Source organism: Staurois parvus, unplaced genomic scaffold (assembly GCF_062004578.1).
Source record: "Staurois parvus isolate SC_StPar_1 unplaced genomic scaffold, SC_StPar_1.0 ptg001642l, whole genome shotgun sequence".
Taxonomy (NCBI): domain Eukaryota; kingdom Metazoa; phylum Chordata; class Amphibia; order Anura; family Ranidae; genus Staurois; species Staurois parvus.
In genome coordinates, this window is record NW_028319438.1 from 159,600 (window position 1) to 186,271 (window position 26,672).

Consider the following 26,672-nt stretch of genomic DNA (forward strand, 5'->3'; position numbering starts at 1 on the left):
CCTGCGTTCCCCATATCTGGTCTCCCAGGACCCTGCGTTCCCCATATCTGGTCTCCCCGGACCCTGCGTTCCCCATATCCGGTCTCCCAGGACCCTGCGTTCACTATATCCGCTCTCCCCGGTCCCTGCATTCACTATATCCGGTCTCCCAGGACCCTGCATTCACTATATCCGCTCTCCCCGGACCCTGCATTCACTATATCCGGTCTCCCCGGACCCTGCATTCACTATATCTGGTCTCCCCGGACCCTGCATTCACTATATCTGGTCTCCCAGGACCCTGCATTAACTATTTCTGGTCTCCCCGGACCCTGCATTCACTATATCCGCTCTCCCCAGGACCCTGCATTCACTATATCCGCTCTCCCCAGGACCCTGCATTCACTATATCCGCTCTCCCCAGGACCCTGCATTCACTATATCCGGTCTCCCCGGACCCTGCATTAACTATTTCTGGTCTCCCCGGACCCTGCATTCACTATATCTGCTCTCCCAGGACCCCGCATTCACTATATCCGCTCTCCCCGGACCCTGCATTCACTATATCCGCTCTCCCCGGACCCTGCATTCACTATATCAGGTCTCCCCGGACCCTGCATTCACTATATCAGGTCTCCCCGGACCCTGCATTCACTATATCAGGTCTCCCCGGACCCTGCATTCACTATATCCGCTCTCCCCGGACCCTGCATTCACTATATTTGGTCTCCCCGGACCCTGCATTCACTATATCCATTCTCCCCGGACCCTGCATTCACTATATTTGGTCTCCCCGGACCCTGCATTCACTATATCCATTTTCCCCGGACCCTGCATTCACTATATTTGGTCTCCCTGGACCCTGCAGTCACTGTATCTACTCTCCCAGAGTACACAGAACATGGAAATTATATTTACTAAAAAAAATAGCAACTGCTAAATACTTTTTCTCATCAGCAGTTAGAGCAGTCTTGTGACTTTTATCAGTGTCCAGTAGAGCACATGTTAGAGCTAGTAGGAAGAGTTTTCATTCTGCTCTAGGAGGATGCAGAACCCCTGACCTCTGTCTGGATAGTGATGATTGGGTTTGTACTGATCACATGAACTCTCCCAAGAAAAAAAAAAACCTCTCTAGCAATACACAACAAACTGAGTATGTGCAGAGTGATTCCACACGATATGTCTCATCAGGAGATAAAAAGGGGACACTGGAAGAAGGGGAGGATCAGAAAAAACAAGATCAAACAGCTTTTTTACACAATGCAGATGATTAACCCCTTAGGTTCCACAGTGAGTATAATAGGCATGCTTTACTGCATATACAGACTGATTGTACTGTTCTGGGTTTAGTAACACTTTAAAGTGGTTGTAAACCTCAGACATGAAATATGAGGAAAGCCTATCCCTCTACAGTGTGTACTTGTCTCAATCTAGAGCACTAAGTGTCATTCCTGTCTGCTGCCTTGTTCCTCTGCTATAAGCATGAGTTGCTTCTCACAAGTTATCCTGACACCAAGAGAAAAATGGTGACAGGAGAGGGACCTCCAGCAGATTGACAGCTTTGGCTCTGTTTCTGTGAGCCGTGTGGAGGTGGTGCGTGTGTGGGGTTTTGTGTGAAACGTGTCAGATTTGGCTTGTTGTTTATCCACTTTTTTGTGTCATAGCAATACAAACAAAAGAAAAAAAACATGAGAATGCCGAAACTTTTGTAATTGCAACTGTTTTCTGGGCGAAGTGGTGCGTTATCTGACAGAAATGCGGGGGTGACAATATTTGTGGCCATGACTGTATAACCGATTGGGTGGAATGATGACTGGAAAAGATGGAACCTGACCCTCGGCACAATCAGACTGAGAGATGGTCTGGAAAACAAATAGGAATCCCTGGATGGAAGTCAACCCTTGCAAGGCCTCTTAATACATTTGGATCCACAGAAGGGAACTGTGATAATCAGATACATTTTATGAGCTCACACCACAATCAGGGTGTAGAGGGTGTAGACCAGTGCTTCTCAACCTTCCTAATGCTGCGACCCTTTAATACAGTTCCTCATGTTGTGGTGACCCCCAACCATAAAATTATTGCAAATCGATCGATCATTTTGCACCCTGGTCAAGCGACTGAAGGAATTTGATGGGAACGGAAGTTAATCTGATTGCCAATTGGATCTGATAGTACATTTGAAGTGTGTATGGCCAGTATTCCCCCCCAGGGATATCAGCCCTCTCCCACACCAAGTCGTCTGTCCTGAGGCTCCTTGTATGACCCCAGAAAGTTTGGGATTGCTGGTCGCTGTGTACTTCCCTCTAGCGGGCCGTGTGCCCCGGTGCCAGCCCTCGTACATGTGCTGTGAGGAGAAGCCTCCGTGGGAGGTGAGCGGCTGTAGGGCACACGCTCTGCGGGTAACCAGATCCCCCCTCCCCGGAGACAAAGGGGGGCCCGGCTCACATCTATCCAGCTATTGTGAGCAGCTGCCCGCCCGGGGACACATGCAGCAGGTGCAAAGGCAGCCAATGGGCGGCAGCTGGGTACCTCCGACCCGCCCCTTGCAGGGGAGGAGCCTCCAGCCTGGCCAGCCGCTCATAACGCACAGGGAAGAGGGAGCGGGCCAGTCAGTGTGCTGGTGTAATGCAGGCCATAGACGGGACGTTTGTTGGCTGAATTTTCGTCCGCGCGAAAAATCGGCCGATATTCACACCGTTAGTGGGGCCCGCCCGTCGGCCGTTTTTCGCGGATCTTCTCATTTATTTTTATTGGTCATGCTAGAAAATCCACGAAAAATGGCCGTTTTTCGTGGACATTGGTGGAAGCATTGGCAACGGCACCGACCAATGTTTCGTTTATCGGCCGATAAACGGCCCGTCTATGGCCCGCATTAGTTCAACGTGAGAGGCTCGCAGCAAGCCGGGAGTGGGGGACACCCTGCCGAGCCCCTCCGGCCGCCCTCACCACTAACTCATAAAGTCTATCTGCATGTGGGAGACGGATAGAAGAGCGGTGTCTCGGTTCCTAAGACCATTGAAAATATGTGTTTTCCGATGGTCTTAGGTGACCCCTGTGAAAGGGTCGTTCGACCCCCAAAGGGGTCGCAACCCACAGGTTGAGAACTGCTAATGTAGAGGGATATCTCCTGAGCAACAGAAGTTGACAGGCAACACACATGCAGGACAATGGCCATAATCTTGAAAGGCAAGAGTAATTTGGGAAGGAAGGAGGGATGAGGACAAAGCACTATTTCTTCCTTATGAGCAGGGGACCAATAGGAAAGGGCCGCTAACTCAGACACTATCCAGACGGAGGTAACTGCAACCAACCAAGAAAGGCCAACTCTAACCCTTGTGTTGCACAGAAAAGTAAGCATAGACACAGTTTTCAATTGCTTTATTTTATGCAAAAAAAAAATAAAATCACACGCAACACACACACGCAACACACACACACGCAACACACACACACGCAACACATGCGCAACACACACACACAACACACACACGCAACACATGCGCAACACACACACACAACACACACGCAACAAACATGCACACGCGCAATAGGGCAGCACAATGGCTAAATGGTTAGCACTTCCGCCTGGCAGTACTCGGGTCGTTGGTTCGAATCCCAACCATGGCACCACCTGCCTGGAGTTTGCATGTTCTCCCTGTGCCTGCGTGGGTTTCCTCCGGGGACTCCGGTTTCCTCCCACACTCCAAAAAACATGCTGGTAGGTTAATTGGATCCTGTCTAAATTGGCCCTAGTATGTGTATGTATGAATGTGAGTTAGGGACCTTAGATTGTACACCCATTGTGGGTTAGGGACCTTAGATTGTACACCCATTGTGGGTTAGGGACCTTAGATTGTACACCCCTTGTGGGTTAGGGACCTTAGATTGTACACCCCTTGAGGGTTAGGGACTGATGTGAATGTACAATATATATGTAAAGTGCTGTGTACATTGATGGCGCTATATAAGTACCTGAAATAAATAAAATAAATATTATTGACTAACAATGTACAGATGTCCAACCCAAATTACATTGAACACCGAAACATATTATAAGGTCATATTTTGTTTTCTGTAAACCCTAGGTATTTGATCTTACAACCTTTTTGTATAATTACCATGCAAATAATAGATTCAAATGTATGTGTATTTAACCACATGCCCTCTAGAGGATTTCCCCCGTTCCTGAACAGGCCATTTTCTACGATACAGCGCTGCGTTACTTTAACTGACAACTGCGCGGTCATGCAATGCTGTACTCAAATGAACTTTATGTCCTTTTCTTCCCCCCACAAATAGAGCTTGCTTTCGGTGGCATTTCATCACCTCTGTGTTTTTTATTTTTTGCACTATAAAAAAAAAAGACCGCCAATTTTGAGAAAAAAACAATATTTTTGACTTTTTGATATTAACCACATGCCGCCCAGCCACTGTAGAAATACGGCGCCAGGGCGGCACGGCTGGGCAAAAGCACGTTTTAAAACGTGTGTTTTGAAAACAGGTAGGGGGCGCACGCAAGGCGCGCCGCCGCCCTATCTGTCCCGCCGATCACAGCCGCGGATGTCAGTCGCCGGGTCACAGGCGGTCGTTACCGGCTATGTCCCGGCGATCGGCGGCAATCACTGACAGAGAGCACAGCTGCAGTAGCTGTGCTTTCTGTCAGTTCACTGACAGCTCCAGGACACGCTGATCGGGACAGAAGAGTTTCTCTCCCCCGATCAGCCGGTGTTCCCTGCAGTACACACCCCCGCCCCCTAGTAAAACACTCCCCCTCACACAGTTAACCCTTTCCCTGAATAATAAACTTAACCCCTTCCTCCCCAGTGCCATTAGTACAGTGTCAGTGTTTTTTTTTTGCACTGATCACTGTATTGGTGTCACTGGGGATGTCAGTGACCCCAAGTCAGTACCCCCCAATGTCAGAATGTCCGCCGCGGTCCCGCAGTCCCACCATAAGTCACTGGTCGTCGGCATAAGTCATTGATCACCGCCATAAGCCGCTAATCACCACCATTATTAGTATAAAAAAAAACTAAAAATCCCAGTATCTTTCCTGCCATTTGTAAACGCTATAACTTTCACGTAAACTAATTAATTTACACGTATTGGGTTTTTTTTAGCAAAGTTAGCAAAGATATGTCGCAGAATGCATTTTGGCAGAAATTTATGACTAAATTTGATTTTTAAATTTTTTTTACTGGACATGTTTTATAGCAAAAAGTCCAAAATATTGTTTTTTTTTCCTCAAAATTGTCAGCCTTTTATTTTTATAGCGCAAAAAAAAAAAAAACGCACAGGCAATCAAATACCACCAAAAGAAAGCTCAATTTGTGGGAAAAAAAAGGATGTAAATTTCATTTATGTACCGTATTGCATGACCGCGCAATTGTCCGTTAAACTAGCGCAGCGCTGTATAGCAAAAAAATGGCGTAAATTGCAGTATCTATACCATAGTTTGTAGACGCTATAACTTCACACAAAGCAATCAATATACACTTATTGGGATTTTTTTTACCAAAAACATGGAGCAGAATACATTTTGGCCTAAATTTATAACCAACTTTGAGTTTACTATATATTTTTTATAGCTGAAAGTAAAAAATATTGTTTTTCTTCAAAATTTTTGGCCTTATTTTGTTTATAGTGTGAAAAATAAAAAGCGCACAGGTGATCAAATACCACCGAAAGAAAGCTCTATTTGTGTGAAAAAAAGGACGTAAATTTTGTTTGGGTGCAGCATTGCATGACCGCGCAATTATCAGTTGAATTAGTGCAGCGCCGAGTATCAAAAAGAGGCCTGGTCATTAAGGGGGGTAAATCCTCTGCAGGTCAAGTGGTTAAACATGTCCAGTAACAAAAATTTAAAAAATCTAATTTTGTCATAAATTTAGGCCAAAATGTATTCTGTGATATGTCTTTGCTAAACAAAATCCCAATACGTGTAAATTAATTGGTTTACCTGAATGTTATAGTGTCTAAAAAGAAAACAATTCCAGTATATATACCGTCATTTGTAGACTAGTAATGGCGGCGATCAGTGACAGCAGGACTGCAGCAGCCATTCTGACACTGGGGAGAGCTGACTGCCACTGACATTCCCAGTGACACCAATACAGTGATCAGTGCTAAAAAAAAGCACCAACACTGCACTAATGGCACTGGGCTGGAAGGGGTTAACATCATGGGCGGTCAAAGGGTTAACTGTGTGCTTTACACTGTAAGCACACTGCTTTGTATGGCTCTGCTATGCACGCCCCATATCCGGAAATGCAAAATCACAAGTATATACACGTGATTTTGCGCACCCCTGCCGCCCTGTAGCAGTATTTCTGCTATAGGGCGGTGGGAAAGCGGTTAAAGTGATACTAAACCTAAAACGTTTTCAACCTTGATGCATTGCTTGCATTAGGGTAAAAAAACATTTTAAGTTTCCTGTGCTCCTCCTTCCCTGTGTGAAGGGGAAGAGAGGGGAGAAGGGGAATTAGGTTAAATATGCTTTGAAAAATTGTTGTTTTTTTTGTGTATGGATTGTTATAATGTTGGATTTTGCAATATGAAATTAGTAAAAATATCATAAAAAAAAGAAAAAGAATAGGGAAGAATTAAACTAGACAGTATGGGGTAAGAGGGGCATAACAACATGAGCAACCGGGTCTTCAAAGTGGACTACAAATCTAGGAAATTGCTGTTTCAGAAAGATGCAGAATGAGAACTGTCCATGTAACTTTTAGCTTGAGTTATTGAGCTTTGTAAACAAGTCGTTTTGCATTTTGTTTTTTTTTGCCACATCACCCTAGTGACACGGCTTTTAGAGGCATGGCTTTTATCCCAGATTTCAGCACTGTTTCCCAGATCAGGGACAATTTCTAATTTGTTATTATTATTATACAGGATTTATATAGCGCCAACAATATATGTAGCGCTCTACAACATAAGGGCAGACAGTACAATTACAATACAAATAATACAGGAGGATTCAGAGGGCCCTGCTCCTTAGAGCTTACTATACTTTTACACCTCACCATAATAAATAAAGCAGATCAATACAAAACCACCATACATTCCTTTAACCATCATATCATTAATGCCCTACCTCAAACCCTTAGACATGTACACGGGACACTTCTGAACACTGGAAACTGACTGCTGGAAAACGTAGGTTAAAAAACGTCTCTGTTTAGCCACGTTTGCATAATGCATTTTTGCGCGTTTATGTGGATTTGCGTTTAGAAGAGTTTTTTAATGATAAGCACAGGAGAACCTCCCAAATGCCCAGAATGCACTGAAAAGTGGTAAATTATTAACTATTTCAGACTGTTTCCGAGTAATACAGAGAGTAGAAGCAGAGACAGTAGTATGTGTTGAGATTATCTTAGGTGTGAGTTGTTCATTAACATTTCTTTTGTTTCCAAGGGTGGGAAAGGTGTCTGGTGGAGGAGTCATTAAGGTCACCTGGCAGGGGGTCTTCATGAGGAATTTGAGGTGTGAACGGTCATTAACATATCTTTTGTTTCCAAGGGTGGGAGAGGTCTGAGGTGTGAATTGGTCATTACAACATATGACAAGCTTAGTAGGAACATCCTGTGTTCAGTGTTTTGTCCATTTGAGTACCCTGAAAATGCTTCGCATGCATTTTTCATGATGAAAAAAGGCTCTGGACAGAATCAGGAACTGGAAGAGTCTAAAAAATTTCAAACGCTTATAAACACGATTTGCCGCATTTACAAGCGTTTTGCGTTTGACACGCTGATAATATTGACTAATGAACACAAGTTTTCTGCGTTCAAAAAAACGACTGTAAAATCAAATGCCTGTAAACAACGATGTGTACATGGACACATAGGAAAACATTAGGGAGAGTTCAGGGGCTGCTGAAAAAAACGCTGAACAGCTCCTAAACGTGAGTTTATCAGCTGCAGTGTACATGAGCCCTTACCCTAGGTTCACACCTAAGTGTTTTCTACAGCATTTTGCGTTTTCCAGAAAAGCAGTACAGTCCATTTAACATGATTTCCTATGGGACAGGTTCACATCTCTGCATTTTCACCTGGTGTGTTTTTTGGAAAGGGTCAGGGACTTTTTTGAACGCAAAACGTTGCAGTTTTGGTGCTATAGATTTCAATGGGAACGTTTCAGTAAAGCATGTAGTGCATTTTGCTGAGTTTTTTAATGAGTTTTGCGTTTGAAATCTGCCTAGCAACATGGAAAAGAAAACAAAAATGCAAAACGCATAAAAAATTTGGCAAAAATGCAAGTGCAAAAAATGAAAATACAATGCAGAAATGCCTCAAACGCAACCTGCATAGGTGTGAACCTAGACTTAAACACCTACGAGTGCATACTTGCATTATCTATGCCAACAGAGATCACCTGGTAGTGATATAGTTTCACACCACCAAAAAGAAAAGGTTCAATGTAATAGCATTTTTGCAAAAGTGGACTTCTCATGACTGTAAAGAGGCCAAACAACTGAAAGATTCTACTTACAAACTTTCAGGAATGGACTCGGCACTGGTGGTGGGACTCACCTGCCGTGTGGGCTGCAGTACCAGGGCTGACCAGCGGGTGCTCTCAGCAGCCAGAAGCTCATTCCTGCAATCAGCCAACACCTGGGGCTGATTGCAGGTGGTGTATTTAAGGAATGGCCAGACCTGCAGTCAGTGCCTTGGTGTATGTTTCCCATGAGCCCCTGTACTTGCATCCTGTCTGCTTCCTGCTTGATCCCTGATTCTGCTTTGATCCTGACCTCGAGTGAACTCCGCCTGTCCTGACCTTGGCTATTCCTGACCACTCTTCCGCTGTCTCCTGGTACCCTGTTTGCCCGTTTGCTACCGACCCGGCCGGCCCGACTACGTTGATTTGTATATGTGGTTATCTGTTGGAGTTTGGGTTGTTTGCACTGTGTTATGTTTACCTTGCACTGCGTTTGTGTTGTTTAGTCTTAATAAATTGTCTTATTTACACTATACCTGAAGCCTGCGTTTTCCTGTGTCAGTCCACACACCTCTGGACATACCTGGAGCCCTGACACAAACATTCACGGTATGGACTGCTAGAGGAAATGGCAGTGTTCGGGTCGGAGGAGATCGTTTGTGCAAAGCACATTTACAGCATAATGGCGATTTTCTTTGTAAAGTAAAATTTACTCACACAGCTTTTTTGTCCTGCTTAAGAAGTTTGGGTGAAAATTCGCTCAGCACATCAAGGAACAGCAGGTTCTGGGAAGACCAGTCAGTATCTGTGGAGGCTCGAAGAGAGAACTTAATACCCTCTCTAGAAAAAAAGAACATCAGAGAAAAGCATCATGAGTGTGTACATAAAGGTATATCATCAAATTTTTTCCACATCCAATCCATGAAAGAAATAAAGTACATCTAAAGCCATTTTATTTTATTATGTTGAGTAGAGTAGGGAATGGTCAAAACCCGTCAGCTTTTTTTGTCCCATTTCAGCAATTTCCCTTCACTTCCTGTCTTGTAGACACTACAGAAAGAAAATGAAAATATTTTCAAATTGAGGGAAATCCCCTTTAAACAATCACTGGACAAGTATACCCATAGGAAAGTTTCTGCTCCATTCCTGTTCTGGTAAAAATGCAAAACTCTGGATATTCCCTCTAGATATTCTACCCTTTCTCTGCTCATTCCAAAGTGAAATGAAAGGTTTCTTTACACACGCTTTAAAGGATTCCAGGCAGATGTATAAAACACCCTTTAACATTCATTCTACAGTCAAGAATACAATTTTATGGAGAGTGAGAGATTCCCCCACCACAATGAGTTACGTTCCACTTTAATGTTGTAAATTTACATGTACACAGTAGCAGTCATAATTACTCATTATTCTCCAAGACTCTTTCATATGTCTGTTTATGTTGCTCATTTTCACTGCTTATCTTCCGACAAGATGTGGTCTGTGTAATATTTACAATAAATATATATTCAGCCATAACTGCTCATTAGTCTGCAGTGCTACACCTTCAACATCTATGCATGGCTGATAAACTATATTATGTCTGATGCAGAGAATTATGGAAAGTCAAAATAAAAATAGAATATGTATATAGCTTTATTTTAACAAATATATATATATATATATATATATATATATGTGTGTTTTCAGATTCCTCTGAAGAACAAAGGGAGTCTTAAAGTGTTACTAGACCCACGACCCTGCATTCACTATATCCGGTCTCCCCAGACCCTGCATTCACTATATCCGGTCTCCCCGGACCCTGCATTCACTATATCCGGTCTCCCCGGACCCTGCATTCACTATATCCGGTCTCCCCGGACCCTGCATTCACTATATCCGGTCTCCCAGGACCCTGCATTCCCAATATCTGCTCTCCCAGGACCCTGCATTCACTATATCTGGTCTCCCAGGACCCTGCATTCACTATATCTGGTCTCCCAGGACCCTGAATTCACTATATCCGGTCTCCCCGGACCCTGCATTCACTATATCTGGTCTCCCAGGACCCTGCATTCACTATATCTGGTCTCCCAGGACCCTGCATTCACTATATCTGGTCTCCCAGGACCCTGCATTCCCAATATCTGGTCTCCCAGGACCCTGCATATATCTGGTCTCCCACAGTAAACAGAACACGGAAATGCAATTATTTTAGTAAATACAAACTGCTAAATACCTTTTCTCATCAGCAGTTAGATTAGTCTTGTGACTTTTATCAGTGTCCAGCAGAGCACTGGCTAAAGCTTGTAGGAAGAGTTTTCATTCTCCCCTGATTGTCCTATGAGGCTGCACAACACCTGACCCTCTGTCTGGACAGCGCTGATTGGCCCTGTGCTGATCACATGCACTCTCCCAAGTAATACAAAAGACTCTCTAGCAATACGCACCAAATTGAGCATGTGCAACTTGTCCCCAAGGCTCGGTTCTATGAGCAGATAGATTGGAGACAGTAGAAGGGGAGGATCAGAGAAGACAGGATCAAACAGCCTTTTTACACAATGTGGAGGATTAACCCCTTAAGTTCCACAGTGACTATAACCAGCATGCCTTAATGCATTTACAGACTGATTTTACTGTTGTGGGTTTAGTGACCTTTGGCTAATACTACTGCCTACAGGAGAAATGGTCACTGGCAAAAAAAAACACAAAACTGTAGCCCGGCCTGGGAACACCACTCCTATTACCACCATGCCTTAATTTTGTACCAAGAGCATCATCATACACACAGAGAGGTGGGATGTGTGCCCCTCAATGATCTCCAAGAAAAGGATTTTATGTTGAGTACAAAAGTTATATTTTCTCCACTGAGGAACACACGAATTCTTAAATATTTTGGACATCCAAAAGCCACCCAACTGAAGGGGATGGAAGGGGGAAGGTGGCAACACAGCAAACAAACACTTGCTAGTCCAATAAAAACAACAAAAGGCACTGAGGAGAGCCTGAAGCTCATAGATCCACCTGAGGGATCTTACAACTGAATTAGGCATCAGAGGAGGCTGAAATGTCCATGCTTTGTGGACGTTTGTTGAACTTATAAATAGAAGATCGGGGGCAGCGTTACAACTCTTTAAAAAAACAAATGAGGCCTAATGCCAAAACGCCCAAAAAACACAACCCTGGTGGAGTTATACTTGAATGGAAAAAGAGAAACATCCTTAAAACCAAAAAGCTTGCACCATGGTCTGCCAGAGCCACCAAGAAATCGGAGAACACAATGGCAAAAACCAATCTGACTTGAGTAATGAAGAAGCAGCAGAGAGACATTTGAACAGTTATAATATATATGGAAAGAAATCTCCTTCTGGTGAACCACAGCTGGTCAAAAAGAGGGAGGGAACATGCCCAGATTAAGGTGAATGCCAAAGATCACCTTTGAAGGAGAAATGTCCTAGGTCTTAGAACCACCTTTCACCTGTGCAGAACCAAAAGGGTTTTGTGCTGATAAAGCAGGTGGTTCAGACAATCCTCTAGCAGAGGTGATAGCAAAAAGGAAAAATGCTTTTTTTGGTCATCATAGATAGTGAAGAATGCCTCTGCAAGGTGGAAAAAGAGGTTATGAAGCACCAAAATCAAATTCCATAGAAGTAGATCACAAGGGGGGGCCACATAGGAAGCCTCTTGCACAAAGGTCTTGATTAGAGAATGGGAAACCCAACTGTCTTTGGAAAGGAATGACATGAGCAGGAATCTGGTCCTCAATGGCACTAAGGGCTAAAGAGTGGTCCAGACCAACTGCAGGAAAGAAAGGATCGCAAAAGGAACTAATGAAATGAAAGCCTTCAGCCACACCAAACAAAGCATGCCTTCCGATGACAGACCTCGCAAGAAGTAGACTTTATAGAATTGAGCATCATAGGGATATTCCCCAGAGCCCAAGTTTCAACAGCCAGGCTGAGATGACTTGAGATAAACTGTGGTAGATCAGTCCTTTGGACAAGGTCTGGCAGCGCCCATGGTACATCTACGGGAAGTCATGATACACGGACACCAGATCAGTGTATCATGCTATCCTGGGCCAATCCAGGGTAATCTAAACCACCCAAAACTCTTATGCAGAAGTGGAGAGTCGGACAGCTCCTGGATTGCAGCACATAAAGTTAAGACCTGTGAGTCTGAAGTTTCTTCTGAGGAACAAATATTTTGGCTTGGGAATTGTCAAGAACCAGACCCAGATATTCCAAGTGATGGGTCGGAGTCAGTAATGACTTCTGAACCTCTGCAACATCTGGACATGCAGGGTAGGGGAAGGTAGCGTGTTTGTGGCCCCTGCGGTCAGGGTCAGAGCTAAGCTGGGCAGTTTGACGCATAAAAGTTTGTATGACTGTAATAATAACCTCCTCAATGGGAGAAGAGGTGGGCCAGCAATACCTGACAGAGCCAGGCACTGGCACTATCAAGGGACGAGCAACAATGAGTAGTGTGCAAGGAAGTACCGCTGTCTTACCCCCCCCCCCCCCATGTCTAGAATCAAACGTGTTACAGCCAACACCGGTGAACAAATTGTACAGGCCCAAGGTAGGAGGCTAAGCCTTAAGTACTCACAGAACATGGGCAGCAGAAAATACTCAAGACTGGAGGGTCAAGTGGCTGGTGGCTGGAGGTGACCAGGAATGCGGGCAGCAGCAATGCATCTGGAATCAGAGTTCTACGTGGCTCTCAGCAGAAGATGCAGCAGCGGGGAGATACCTCCTCAATGCTGTCTGCCGAAAAGAGGCCACAGAATGCACATGTGGCATTCCACACATTGGTACGACCAGCACTCCTACCTACCGCATTAACCCGTCATGGAAAGCTGGGAGGAATTCAGAATAGGCGCCCTCGTGCCCAGCCCGAGTAGCCCAATCCAGAGACAGAAAGTCTTCAGAGACAGAGCACAATAGACAAGGGCAAACACAAAGGTGATGCCAACAGCTCTGCACCTGGAAACAAACTGCAGTTAACTTAGCCAGAACTGGTCTTAAGAGGTGCCAAGTGTCCAAGAGTCATATTAAGGCGCACCCCGTGATGTCCGATCCAGCAGGGTCTGAGTAAAACCAAAAGAAAAGACTGAGGACAACTTTGTTGGGCAGCTGTGAGAATGCGAAGCGACCTCTTGGAGATGACTCTTGTTGTTAACCACTTCATGTCCGGACACTTTCACCCCCTTCCTGCCCAGGCCAATTTTCAGCTTTCAGCGCTGTCACACTTTGAATGACAATTGCACGGTCATGCAACACTGTACCCAAATTAATTTTTTAGCATTTTTTTGAGACAGATAAAGCTTTATTTTGGTGGTATTTATTCACCACTGGGATTTTCATTTTTTTTGCTATATAAATGAAAAAGTCCAAAAATTTAGAAAAAAAGTGTTTTTCTTATAAAATTTTGCAAATAAATAATATTCCATCATAAATCTTGGCTAAAAGTTATTCAGTTATCTTTTTAGTAATAAAAAAAAAATCCAAATTCGTTTATAATCAAAAATTCTAATTAAAAAATTTTTTTTTTACATTTTTTTATTAATTTTTTTACATACTGTCACCCTAGCAGTGCAGTGTCACGGTGACTCTGTACTACTTGTGTGGGGTGATGAAGATTTTTTATTTTTTTTACACTGATTGCTTTTACACCCATAAAGGCTGTAAAAGCAATCATTTCTCCTTCTCTCTGGCTGCATTTTTGCAGCCATTGAGAAATACTGTGTGAGCTGTGATTGGTCACAGCTTGTCACATGGTACAAGACTGTTGTGAATAGCCCTGTACCATGTGACCTCTGTGATCATTCACAGATTTCACACATAGTAAGCAATGATGTCAGAAGTGACATCTTGCTTACTACTCTGCATGTGATCACTGATTGGGCAATCAGTGATCACATGATCAGGACCTTGCACAGAGGTCCCATACAACGATCAGTGTTCCACTGTGTCCGGAGGACACAGCGGGCACCGGATCGCGGTGCTGTGTGCTCCCACAAGCAGAGGGCGGGGAGGCCGTTTATAAACGACCACCCGACCCTGCACTGCCACCATCCGGCCGTTTATAAACAACAGCCGGACGGGAAGTGGTTAATAAGATCGGAAGACTGTGTAGTGGATTTCCCAGTCTTTCCTGACCCCATGTTCCCCTAGTATTCATCCTTCCTGTAGTCATACAGTATTTGTCTGAGCAGACGGCTGTAGCACCGTGCCTACTCTGTGCTTGGCCAGCCCTGCTGTACAGGATTTCTTCTTCCCTAGACACAGCGGGCATCGGATCGCTCCCAGGGAGCGCGCACAAGCAGGGAGTGGGAAGGCCGTTTATAAACGGCCACCAGCCCCTGCACTGCCACCGTCTGGCCGTTTATATACAACGGCCGGACGGGATGTGGTTAAAAGGACTCTGAGTTGTTAAAAGGTACTTATCCATGGTCTTGGGACACAAGCAACAAAACTGAAGCATGCTGGTAGTATAAGGGGGTTATCCCTGGCTGGACAAATATTTTTCTGATGGACAGTGTCCAATTCTCCTGTAGATGTCAGAATAATCTGAAGGTTTAAGACTTACCATGTCCCTCAACTGACAAGAAAGTTGTTTCATTATATCTGCCTGAAGATCAGCTTTTAAAGTGAGCCTGAACTTTGTTCACATTTCTAGTCCCGTTGCCCAGCAGCACATATCTTTCACTCACCTGCCATTCTAGTCAATCACCAAAAAAGAGGCAAAAATATTTCCAAAAGCTCAAAGTCACTCTCAGAAATGCAAAAAAAAAAAAAAAGTCTTAATAAATGAAAAAATAGGCCTAAGACAGGGGTGGGCAACTGTGGCCCTCCAGCTGTTGGTGAACTACAAGTCCCATCATGCATCTGCCTTTGGGAGTCATGCTTGTAACTGTCAGTTTTGCAATGCCTCATGGGACTTGTAGTTCTACAACAGCTGGAGGGCCGTAGTTGCCCACCCCTGGCCTAAAAGCTTCTTTTTCCTCCTCCTTTTCAGCAAAGGATCTATAGGCGATAGATTTTGGCATCTACAAATAAATAGCCAATAAATGTGATAGGCTCCATCCATAATTTTAATCTGCAGATTTACAATGTACAAGTCAGTGTCATAGATGTTAGGCATACGTTAGAGGTATACAAGGCCTCTGCCAGAAAAAAAAAAACTTTTCTTGTTCAATACAATTTCATTCAATGGTCTTAATGAAAGGTAACAGAATGAACCAGATGCATGTATTCTGATACTACGTCTGCTCATTGCTGCCCCCTACATCCCTTAAAGACAGCCGCAACTGTGGAAGTAGTTTTTTTTTTTTTTTTTTAATCTGTTATGGAGCATTTTCAACTGTGGAAGTTTAAACCAAAAAAAGGCAATCAGGGGCAGTGGAAACATCACCAGTATTGTATGTAGGCTCCATACATCTGATATTTTTCCCCGTTACTGACAAACCATGTCTTGTTCCAGTTTCTGTGTGGAAGTGGCCATCTTGGTAGAGACAGGGCTTTGCTTCCCTACGTCAGATCCTACCCCCACCAGATGACTGGTAGGTAGCGCAATGATCAAGAAGAAGCAAGAGAGGTGGAGGAAGAAAAGATCCACATAATTAATAAAGCAGAAGCAGGGAGATCCCTGCACTACAGGTCCTTAGCTAGGGCTTCCTCTCCAGAAAGGAGAACAGTGAGCAGTATATTAGGAGTCATCACCAAATCGAACTGCTAATTTAAAAAGAATAGCAGCCAGAAGCAAAGTGCTGCAGATTCACACTAGAGATATACAGCTATGAGGCTGCAAGCACAAAAAATGTAAATCTTTTTTTTTTTTGGGAACTTTAACCGCCTCCCGCCCGCCATATAGTAATATGAGGGACGGAAGGTGGTTCTCTCGTTCTGGGAAGACGTCATATGACGTCATATGACGTCCTCCCATTCTAACCACGCATGCGTGGCTCCTGGAGCGCGGCGAACGGCGGTGCGCTGTGTCCCTCGGACACAGCAGATCACCGATCCACGGAAAGAGCCGAAGATGTCGGCTTGGTCATGTGATCAGCTGTGTCCAATCACAGCTGATCACATGTAAACAGGGAAATGCCAGTTATCGGCATTTCTCTCCCCACGAGCTATCATGCTGACAGAGGAGAGGAGAGCCGGTAATCGGCATTCCTCGGAGGGGACATGTACACAGATTATCAGAGCACTGATGAGCAGTGTGCCCTGATGATCTGTGTAGCCCCAGCAGTGCCGCCTGTCAGTGTCCATCAGTGCCAGCTCTCAGTGCTCATCTATGCCACCTGCCAGTGCCCATCAGTGCCACATCAATGCCACATATCAGTGCCCATCTGTGCTGCCTTTCAGTGTCACCCATCAGTGCCAGTCAGTGCCACCTATCAATGCCAGTAAGTCCCACCTATCAGTGCTGCCAATCAGTGCCGCCTATCAGTGCCAGTCAGTGCCGCCTAACAGTGCCAGTCAGTGCCACCTAACAGTGCCATCAATTCCACATATCAGTGCCCATCTGAGCTGCCTTTCAGTGCCACCTATCAGTGCCCGTTAGTGCCGCCTATCAGTGCCAGTCAGTGCCACCTAACAGTGCCAGTCAGTGCCGCCTATCAGTGCCATATATGAGTGCTGCCTTTCAGTGTCCATCAGTGATGCCTGTCAATGCCCATCAGTGCCACCTACCAGTGCCTCCTCAACAGTGCCCATCAGTGCCACATATCAGTGTCCATCAGTGCAGCCTATCAGTGCCCACCACTGCAGCCTCATTAGCACACCAGTGAAGGAGAAAAATCACTTATTTACAAAATTTTATAACAAAATGTTTTTTTTCCCAAATTTTCAGTGGTTTTTGGTTTAAGAAAAAATAAAAATCCCAGAGGTGATTAAATACCACCAAAATAAAGCTCTATCTGTCACAAAAAAAATGATAATAATGTCATATTTGTACAGTGTTGCATGACCGCGCTATTGTAATTCAAAGTGCAACAGCGCTGAAAGCTGGAAATTTGCCTGGGCAGGAAGGGGGTGTAAGTGCCCGGTAGGCGAGGGGTTAAAGGCAAAAAGGTAGAATTTTCAGGGTACTGCTTAGCAACAAGCAACATTTCCAGACAGAAAATCTTTCCTTTTTGAGTTGAGGTGCACATTATTCTTGCACATATTTTTCTCTGCACCATGCTGGGTCATGTTCCCCCTACACTACACTTTATTACTGATGTGTAATAGTAACTGGCAGGTGTGGGGAACAGTGTAATCCGTGTGAAAACGAGCAGTAAGTCAAACACACATAACCCGTCATTACCGTTACCCTGGCAATTGTTTGTTATCCCCCTTCCCAATTTCCTGGCCATGCTTTTATATTATTCCTACACATCATTAGGAGTTGGAAATGTTCACATGCTAGCATCTGGAATCTGCATTCTAAGTAGCTTCCTGTCAACGGCAAATGGAAATCAGCAGTAAACGTATAGCTGTCGCTCTCACTTGTGTAGAAGTATTATATCCTGACGATTTCTCAACTGATCCGGCCCCAGCAGAAGTGCGAATCGTCTTGCAAGATCACGAATCTCAAGGAAAGAAGGTGCAAAGCGCCTGTCGGGAGAATCCTCCTCTAAAAGGAACCCTGTATATGACTGACGAAAAAGAAATGTTCAGTACAAACCTTTGTGTTCATATCTGACCATGAAAGATTAATTTTTTCTAAATGATTTTTCTAAACTACAGATTTGTTAAATAAAATTGATTAAAAAAAATGTTTTAAGATGACAATCATGTAATTTTTCATTTATTTCGGGCTTCCCCTTTAACAACCCATCTTGTAACTTTGTATCTGTGGTTCTTTTTTTTTTTTTTTTTTTTTTTTTTTTTTTTTAGAGATGTGCAACTCATTCTTAAGCGGACTGATCCTGTAATTAAAGGTGATTATAACTGATCTGTGTAGCTTCAACCACTTGCCCACCACCCTATAGTAGAACTAATGCTACAGAGAGGCAGGGCTGCGCAAAATCACATATATATACACGTGATTTGCATTTCTGGGTAGGGGGCGTGTGCGCACCACCCTACCCGCTCCGCCATTGGCAGCTACAGATGTCAATCACTGGGTCCCGGCTGGAGATTTCCCGCCGGCACCCAGCGATCGCCGAGCAAAACTGACAGGGGAGAGACCTGCGTGTAAATTATTTTATTTTCAGGTACTTATATAGCGCCGTCAATTTACGCAGCGCTTTACACATATATATTGTACATTCCTAGATAATGAAAAAAACTCCTGCGCTCAATGGAACACCTATTAATAAGCAGCACAAACTCGCCTCAACCACAAGGAAAGAACATAAAAAATACAAAAAATAGTGCAGCGCTAATACTATTTTTTGTATTTATATATTGTACATTCACATCAGTCACAGTTCTCTCCTGCCAGCAAGGACATGCTGCTTTGTATTTCTCTGCACAGCAGCAGAAACACACAGCAGCATGATTCCCTAGTAAAACACATTAATAAAGCAGAAGCAGGGAGATCCCTGCACTACAGACCCTTAGCTAGGGCTTCCTCTCCAGAAAGGAGAACAGTGAGCTGTATATTAGGTGCCATCACCAAATCTAACTGCTAATTTAATAAGACTAGCAGTCAGAAGCAAAGTGCATCAAAGTGTTGATGTAAAACACAGCACAGCACACAGTTGACCCTTTGATCACACCAGATGTTAACCCCTTCCTGCTCAGTGTCAGTGCTTTTAATTAGCACTGATCACTTTATGAGTGTCATAGGGATGTCAGTGGGAGTTAGTTAGTTCTCACCCAGTGTCAGAATGCCCGCCGCAATCCCGCTATAAGTCGCTGATCGACGCCATTACTAGTACAAAAATAAATAAATAAAAATTTCATTATATATACCGCCACTTGTAAACTCTTTAACTTTCACATAAACCAATTAATTTACACGTATTGGGATTTTTTTTTTTCTAGCAAAGACATGGAGCAGAATACATTTTGGCCTAATTTTATGAAGAAATTTTATTTTTTAAATGTTTTATAGCAAAAAGTAAAAAAAAAAATTTTCTTCCAAAATTGTCAGTATTTTGTTTATAGCACAGAAAATAAACGCAGAAGTGATCAAATACCACCGAAAGAAAGCTTTATTTGTGGGGAAAAAAGGACAGAAATTACATTTATGTACAGTGTTGCATGACCGCGTAATTGTCAGTTAAAGTAACACAGTGCCGTATCGCAAAAAAAAAAAAAAATAGCCTGATCAGGAAGGGGGGGGGGTAAATCTTCTGGAGGGCAAGTGGTTAAAGAAGCTCCACAAAAACCTTTGTTGCAAATCACCTTTGGGAAGGTTTCTGCAGCTACAGCATTATCTCCCCAAGCAAGGTAGCTGAGCAGCAGACAGACTCAGTCTGTTCCTGAACTGTCAGATCTGAGACAGTTCATTAAATTATCCTGTGCTGAGAAATCTATTTCCCAGAGCTGCTTAGGGTGGAAGGCCTTAGTGAACAGATGGTCTTGCAGATGTTGCCATGTAAAACCTGCTGCTTGCTACCCATCTTTTCCAATCTGTATGCTTGTCTAACTCTCTACACTGACATGAAACACAAAATTTTACATTCGCAACTTATTACATTAATATTTTATTGTATTTGAGATTTTAATATATCATTAGATACCAATAGACATTGCATTGGTGATGCTAAGCACTTAGAAAAGAACATTTGAACAATTATTATAACAAAGGATTTGTATGGAGCCAACAGTTTGTGCATGCTTTAAAGAACAAAGAGAGCCAATTCAGTTGCAATACATTGCAAGAAAAGAAGAGAACTTATAATCGAAAGCGAGAGATACAAAAAAGAGTAACTGAAGAGTTAAGTTGATGGAGATGTTCAGTTTTTTTAGGCAGAGGCTTCACAGAAGAGATGAGGTTACAGAGATTGCCTAATGCAGGCCATAGACGGGGAGAAAACCGGCCTTTTTTTAACAAAAAAATGAAAAATCGGTCGTTCAATAGGCCGACGTTACCACCAACAGTAAAAAAAAAAAATCGGCCGATTTTCTTCCCGTCTACGGCCGGCATTTAATTACTTCTGTCCCTTGCAGAGAGCCCCGCTATTATATTTGACATTAAAAAGTATTGCGGTTGTAACATTGTATCTATTTGTATCCATTTCGGATACAGATGGGTTTTTCCGGATACAAATAGATACATTGTTGCAACCGCAATACTTTTTAATGTCAAATATAATAGCGGACTGGAATTCTTCTGCTTCTTCTTTCTCTTCTTCTTCTTCCTCTTCTTCTTTCTCCTCTTCTTCTTCTTCTTCCTCTTCTTCTTCTTTTTCTTGCAGGTCACGGCTCATGCGCAGATTTTTTATCGGTAAAAAGATCGGCCGATTTGCCCATCATTGCCGCTAAAAATCGGCCGATCGGCAAAAATTTCCAAGTTTACCGATCCAAAAAATCAGACAAAATCCAGAAAAACGGCTGACCAATTAATCCATTAACGGTGCGAAAATCGGCCGATTTTTTTTTTCGGCCAAAAAAATCGGCCGATTTTCGACCCATCTAGCCTACATTAGAGTCCATTCACACCAGAAGACACGTTTCCGTTTACATTTCCCATACCACATGCAAACGAGCTGTCCTTGCTAGATGCACACAGGTGCCATTAACCACTTGCCATCCGCCTGCTGTTTATAAACGGCAGGGCAGTGGCACTCCAGGGGTGGGTTGCCGTTCATAAACGGCACCCGCCTTTTCTAGCTGTGTGCGCTTCCTGGGAGCACGCAGCACCGCGATCCGGTGCCCACTGTGTCCTCCGGACACAGTGAAACACCGATCGTCGGACGGGACCCCTGTACGAGGTCCCGATCATGTGATCACTGATTGGCCAACTTCGAACTACCATGACTTGTTTTAAACCCCAGGTCCAGTCAAACCTTTTTATTTAGTCTTGTACAGCTTTGGAAAAGGCTAATGCAGGCCATAAATAGGTCGAACATAGGCCGATTAAAAAAAAACAAAAAACGAAAAATCGATCGTTCGGTTGTCATTACCACCGTTAAAAAAATTAAAAAAATTGGCCGATTTTCGACCCATCTACGGCCGGCATTAACCCCATAACTTCTGCCCCTTGCAGAGACAGGGGAGCACACCATACAATGTGACAGCAATACAAATACATTATTTGGATTACAATGTTTTTATTTGGATACAGATGTTTTTATTTGTTGCAACCAGGGGCGGACTGACCATTTGGAAACTCGGGCACTGCCCGAGGGACCGGGGTCAGTAGGGGGCCCAATAAGATGCCCCTGGTACCTTTTTCATAGGCTTTTTTGAGTTTGGGCAAGGACACAGGGGCCCCATGATCCCCTATTGCCCGGGGGCCCCATGAGTTGTCAGTCCGCCCCTGGTTGCAACCGCAAGACTTTTTCATATAAAATATAATAGCGGACTGGTCTTCTTCTCCTCCTCCTTCTCCTTCTCCTTCCAGGTCACGGCTCATGAGCAGATTTTTTATCAGTAAAACAATCAGCCGATTTGCTCATCATTGCCGGGAAAAACGGCCGATCGTCAAAATCGGCCACAAATTTTCCAACATGCCCGATAAAAAAAATGTGCAAAAACCCCAAAAAACGGCCGACCAATTAACCCACTAACAGTGCGAAAATTGGCCGACTTTTTTTTTTCGGCCGATTTTCAAGCCGTCTATGGCCGGCATAAGCCTCCAGCTGAACGTGCTGTGTTAGAATTGGAAAAAAAAATCCCCTTGCTACCTGTCAGGACAGAAAGTGATAGGAAATCTCTGCAACAGTGAAAAGACAAAATCACATTTGAATGAGGGTTGGAATGTCTGGCAATATTTTAAAGACAAATTTGTCTTTATTACATTTTTAACAGTTTAACAATACAAGGCATGAGAAAAAATGAAAACAAGTACAAGTAGGCATACATAAGAAAAGCCATCGCACAAATGTGGAAATGATCCATGTGAATAGGTGAAAATAGTTTCATACAAAAAAAAGAAAAATGGAAGAATCAATAACATAATAGCATGTATTACGGAGATATGAATAAATATAGTGTCAAGGAGGGCATCCTCGACGAGATGTAGGGAACAAAATGAGCGAGTTCCATATAAACAAGAATATGAATCCAAACGAAAAGTGGGGGGGGGGGGGGAGAAAATATAAGAAGAGAAAAAAGGAGAAGTCAGTTGGAGAGATAAATAAAGATAAGAAGAGAGGGGGATTGGGAGACGGGGACGGCAAATAGCAGGACCAAGGCTGTCCTCTTCTGTGATCCCATCGGGGTGACCCCGCCAGCGGCACCCGATGTGATGTCCACCACACCGGTGGACCCCGCCCCCAAACAATATTTTAGTTGCTGTCTGCATCTTTCTGTTCTGTTAACCAATTCAATACCGGGCAATTTTGCGCGGTCATACAACATTGTACCCAAACTAAAACTTTATCATTTTCTTCACACAACTAGAGCTTTCTTTTGGTGGTATTTAATCACCGCTGGGGTTTTTATTTTTTGCTAAATTAACAAAAAAAGATCAAAAATTTTGAAAAAAAACACGTTTTTCTTTGTTTCTGTTATAAAAGTTTGCAAAAAAATAATTGTTCTTCATAAATTTAGGCCGAGATGTATTCTGCTACATGTCTTTGGTGAAAATAACCCAAATTAGGATGTATTATTTAGTCTGTAGGAAAGTTATAGAGTTCACAAACTATGGGATAGATCTGAATATTGATCAATCCTGAAGTACTGACAGCCAATCTAATTTCTTGAGGTCCAAGAATGTCAGAACAGTACAGATATCTCCCAAATGTCAGAACAGTACAGATATCCCCCAAATGTCAGGACGGTACAGATATCCCCCAAATGTCAGGACGGTACAGATATCCCCCAAATGTCAGGACAGTACAGATATCCCCCAAATGTCAGGATGGTACAGATATCCCCCAAATGTCAGGACGGTACAGATATCCCCCAAATGTCAGGACAGTACAGATATCCCCCAAATGTCAGAACAGTACAGATATCCCCCAAATGTCAGAACGGTACAGATATCCCCCAAATGTCAGGACGGTACAGATATCCCCCAAATGTCAGGACAGTACAGATCCCCCAAATGTCAGGACAGTACAGATATCCCCCAAATGTCAGAACAGTACAGATATCCCCCAAATGTCAGGACAGTACAGATCCCCCAAATGTCAGAACAGTACAGATATCCCCCAAATGTCAGGACAGTACAGATCCCCCAAATGTCAGGACAGTACAGATATCCCCCAAATGTCAGAACAGTACAGATATCCCCCAAATGTCAGAACAGTACAGATATCCCCCAAATGTCAGGACAGTAGAGATATCCCCCAAATGTCAGGACAGTACAGATATCCCCCAAATGTCAGGAAAGTACAGATATCCCCCAAATGTCAGGACAGTGCAGATATCCCCCAAATGTCAGGACAGTACAGATATCCCCCAAATGTCAGGACAGTACAGATATCCCCCAAATGTCAGAACAGGACAGATATCCCCCAAATGACCCCTTTTTGCAGAGTAGACAGTCCGACGTACTTCATAAGAGGAATGGCGAGTTTTTTGAAGTTGTATTTTTTTTGTCATCATTTTTTGGAAAATGAAAAAATTTAAAAAATTAGTTTCACTATTTTTTCTTTACATACTGTCACCAGTGCAGTACAGCATCATCATATAACTGGCATGGCGGTGATCAGGGACACTGACTGGTGACAGTATGAAAAAAAAGAAAAAAAATTTTTTTTTCTTTTTTTTCTTATTTTTTCTTAAATTTTTTTTCTTTTTTTAAGATTTTTTTTTTCATATTTCACTATGACCAAAGTAGTACAATGTTACCATAGTAACATTGTACTACTTTGGGGAAGTGATCAGTATTTTATTTTTTTACACAATTTGCTTATAGCAAAGAATTACTTTGCTATAAGCAAGCATTTACCTGAGTGACATCGATTCATTCAGGGTTTTTTTTTTTTTTTGTGCTTAGCTGTGATTTGGCCACAGCTAATCACATGACATGTGCATGTGATTAGCTGTGACCATTCACAGCTAGGCACTAGTATACAATGTATGGCATGAATGAAGCCATCCATTGTATACAACTGTCATGTGACCTGCTGTGATTGGTCACAGCAGGTCACATGGTACCGGCAACGGGGGCCGATACTCAGATCTGTCATTGGCCGTGTCCGAGGTACACAGCTGATGACAGATCGCGCCGCTGCACGGCTCTGCAGGAGCACAATCTGCGCATGTGCGGGAGGACACCATATGGCGTCCACCAGGAACGCTGATGACATTTGCCGCCCACCATTCGGCCATAGGGCAGGCGGCAAATGGTTAAGGACCACTCCCACATACCGGGAGATACATGAGGAAAGTAAAGACAAACCATGATACCTGGGTCAGACTCAGGAGGATGGTCCTGGTGCTCTCCTCCCTGCTCACTGAACGGGATCTGTGAAGGGTTTCCTTAATGATGTCCCCATAGTGAACATAATACTGAAAGGAAGAAAAGATTTCATGTGGAAAGTTAACATCCTATGAGTGGGTGAATGTACAAGAGCCCAGTAAGTAAGCCACTTTCCATAACATAAGCCCACTCCCAGAATTACAATTATTGTGATTCTAAAACTTGCCTGTATTAGGATTGCTACACATACACAAGTTGAACACTTACCTGATTTATGTGCGGATTTCCTTCACTGGCTGGATCAGCAAACCGTAGCTTGTTGCTGAATGTAAGCTGCCATCAAGAGAGCAATGTCTTGATCGCAGAGTCGGCACGGAAGTGACACATCTGAGTGTTTAACTGTCTGAATGTGTGAAAGTGTTACAAGAGCTACAGTTACCCAAACTGAGAATCGCTGGGAAAAAGCCAACAAGGCAAGTCAGTGGTCCACAATTTCAGAATCCATCTACCCCAGAGTAAAATGTCAGTTTTGTGAAATCTGACAATCAAACCCATTCCTTACCATTGTTCTAACTGTTATGGCAGCACAGCACTGTTTCAGGTCACTAATGCTTTTGGCAGTTAGTCACCTCATCGCTTTACATACAGTCAGGTCCATAAATATTGGGACATCGACACAATTCTAACATTTTTGGCTCTATACACCACCACAATGGATTTGAAATTAAACGAACAAGATGTGCTTTAACTGCAGACTGTCAGCTTTATTTTGAGGGTATTTACATCCAAATCAGGTGAACGGTGTAGGAATTACAACAGTTTGCATATGTGCCTCCCACCTGTTAAGGGACCAAAAGTAATGGGACAGAATGATAATCATAAATCAAACTTTCACTTTTTAATACTTGGTTGAAAATCCTTTGCAGTCAATGACAGCCTGAAGTCTGGAACGCATAGACATCACCAGACGCTGGGTTTCATCCCTGGTGATGCTCTGCCAGGCCTCTACTGCAACTGTCTTCAGTTCCTGCTTGTTCTTGGGGCATTTTCCCTTCAGTTTTGTCTTCAGCAAGTGAAATGCTCAATCGGATTCAGGTCAGGTGATTGACTTGGCCATTGCAGAACATTCCACTTCTTTCCCTTAAAAAACTCTTTGGTTGCTTTTGCAGTCTGCTTTGGGTCATTGTCCATCTGCACTGTGAAGCGTCCAATGAGTTGTGAAGCATTTGGCTGAATATGAGCAGATAATATTGCCCGAAACACTTCAGAATTCATCCGGCTGCTTTTGTCAGCAGTCACATCATCAATAAATACAAGAGAACCAGTTCCATTGGCAGCCATACATGCCCACGCCATGACACTACCACCACCATGCTTCACTGATGAGGTGGTATGCTTAGGATCATGAGCAGTTCCTTTCCTTCTCCATACTCTTCTCTTCCCATCACTCTGGTACAAGTTGATCTTGGTCTCATCTGTCCATAGGATGTTGTTCCAGAACTGTGAAGGCTTTTTTAGATGTCGTTTGGCAAACTCTAATCTGGCCTTCCTGTTTTTGAGGCTCACCAATGGTTTCCATCTTGTGGTGAACCCTCTGTATTCACTCTGGTGAAGTCTTCTCTTGATTGGTGACTTTGACACACATACACCTACCTCCTGGAGAGTGTTCTTGATCTGGCCAACTGTTGTGAAGGGTGCCTTCTTCACCAGGGAAACAATTCTTCGGTCATCCACCACAGTTGTTTTCCGTGGTCTTCCGGGTCTTTTGGTGTTGCTGAGCTCACCGGTGCGTTCCTTCT

The 26,672-nt window shown here is 43.6% G+C and overlaps 1 protein-coding gene across 1 annotated transcript in view; it reads right to left on the reverse strand.

Moving 5' to 3' along the window:
- Window positions 1-26,672, reverse strand: part of STAG3 (STAG3 cohesin complex component) — a 185,767-nt gene that overhangs the window by 26,283 nt on the left and 132,812 nt on the right. Inside the window, exons 25-27 of the mRNA XM_089663227.1 lie at window positions 24,861-24,962; window positions 17,892-18,040; window positions 9,133-9,255 (exon numbers count right to left, since the gene is read on the reverse strand). Of these exons, the coding sequence (XP_089519353.1) occupies window positions 9,133-9,255; window positions 17,892-18,040; window positions 24,861-24,962 (374 nt within the window). The remainder of the gene's footprint in view (window positions 1-9,132; window positions 9,256-17,891; window positions 18,041-24,860; window positions 24,963-26,672) is intronic.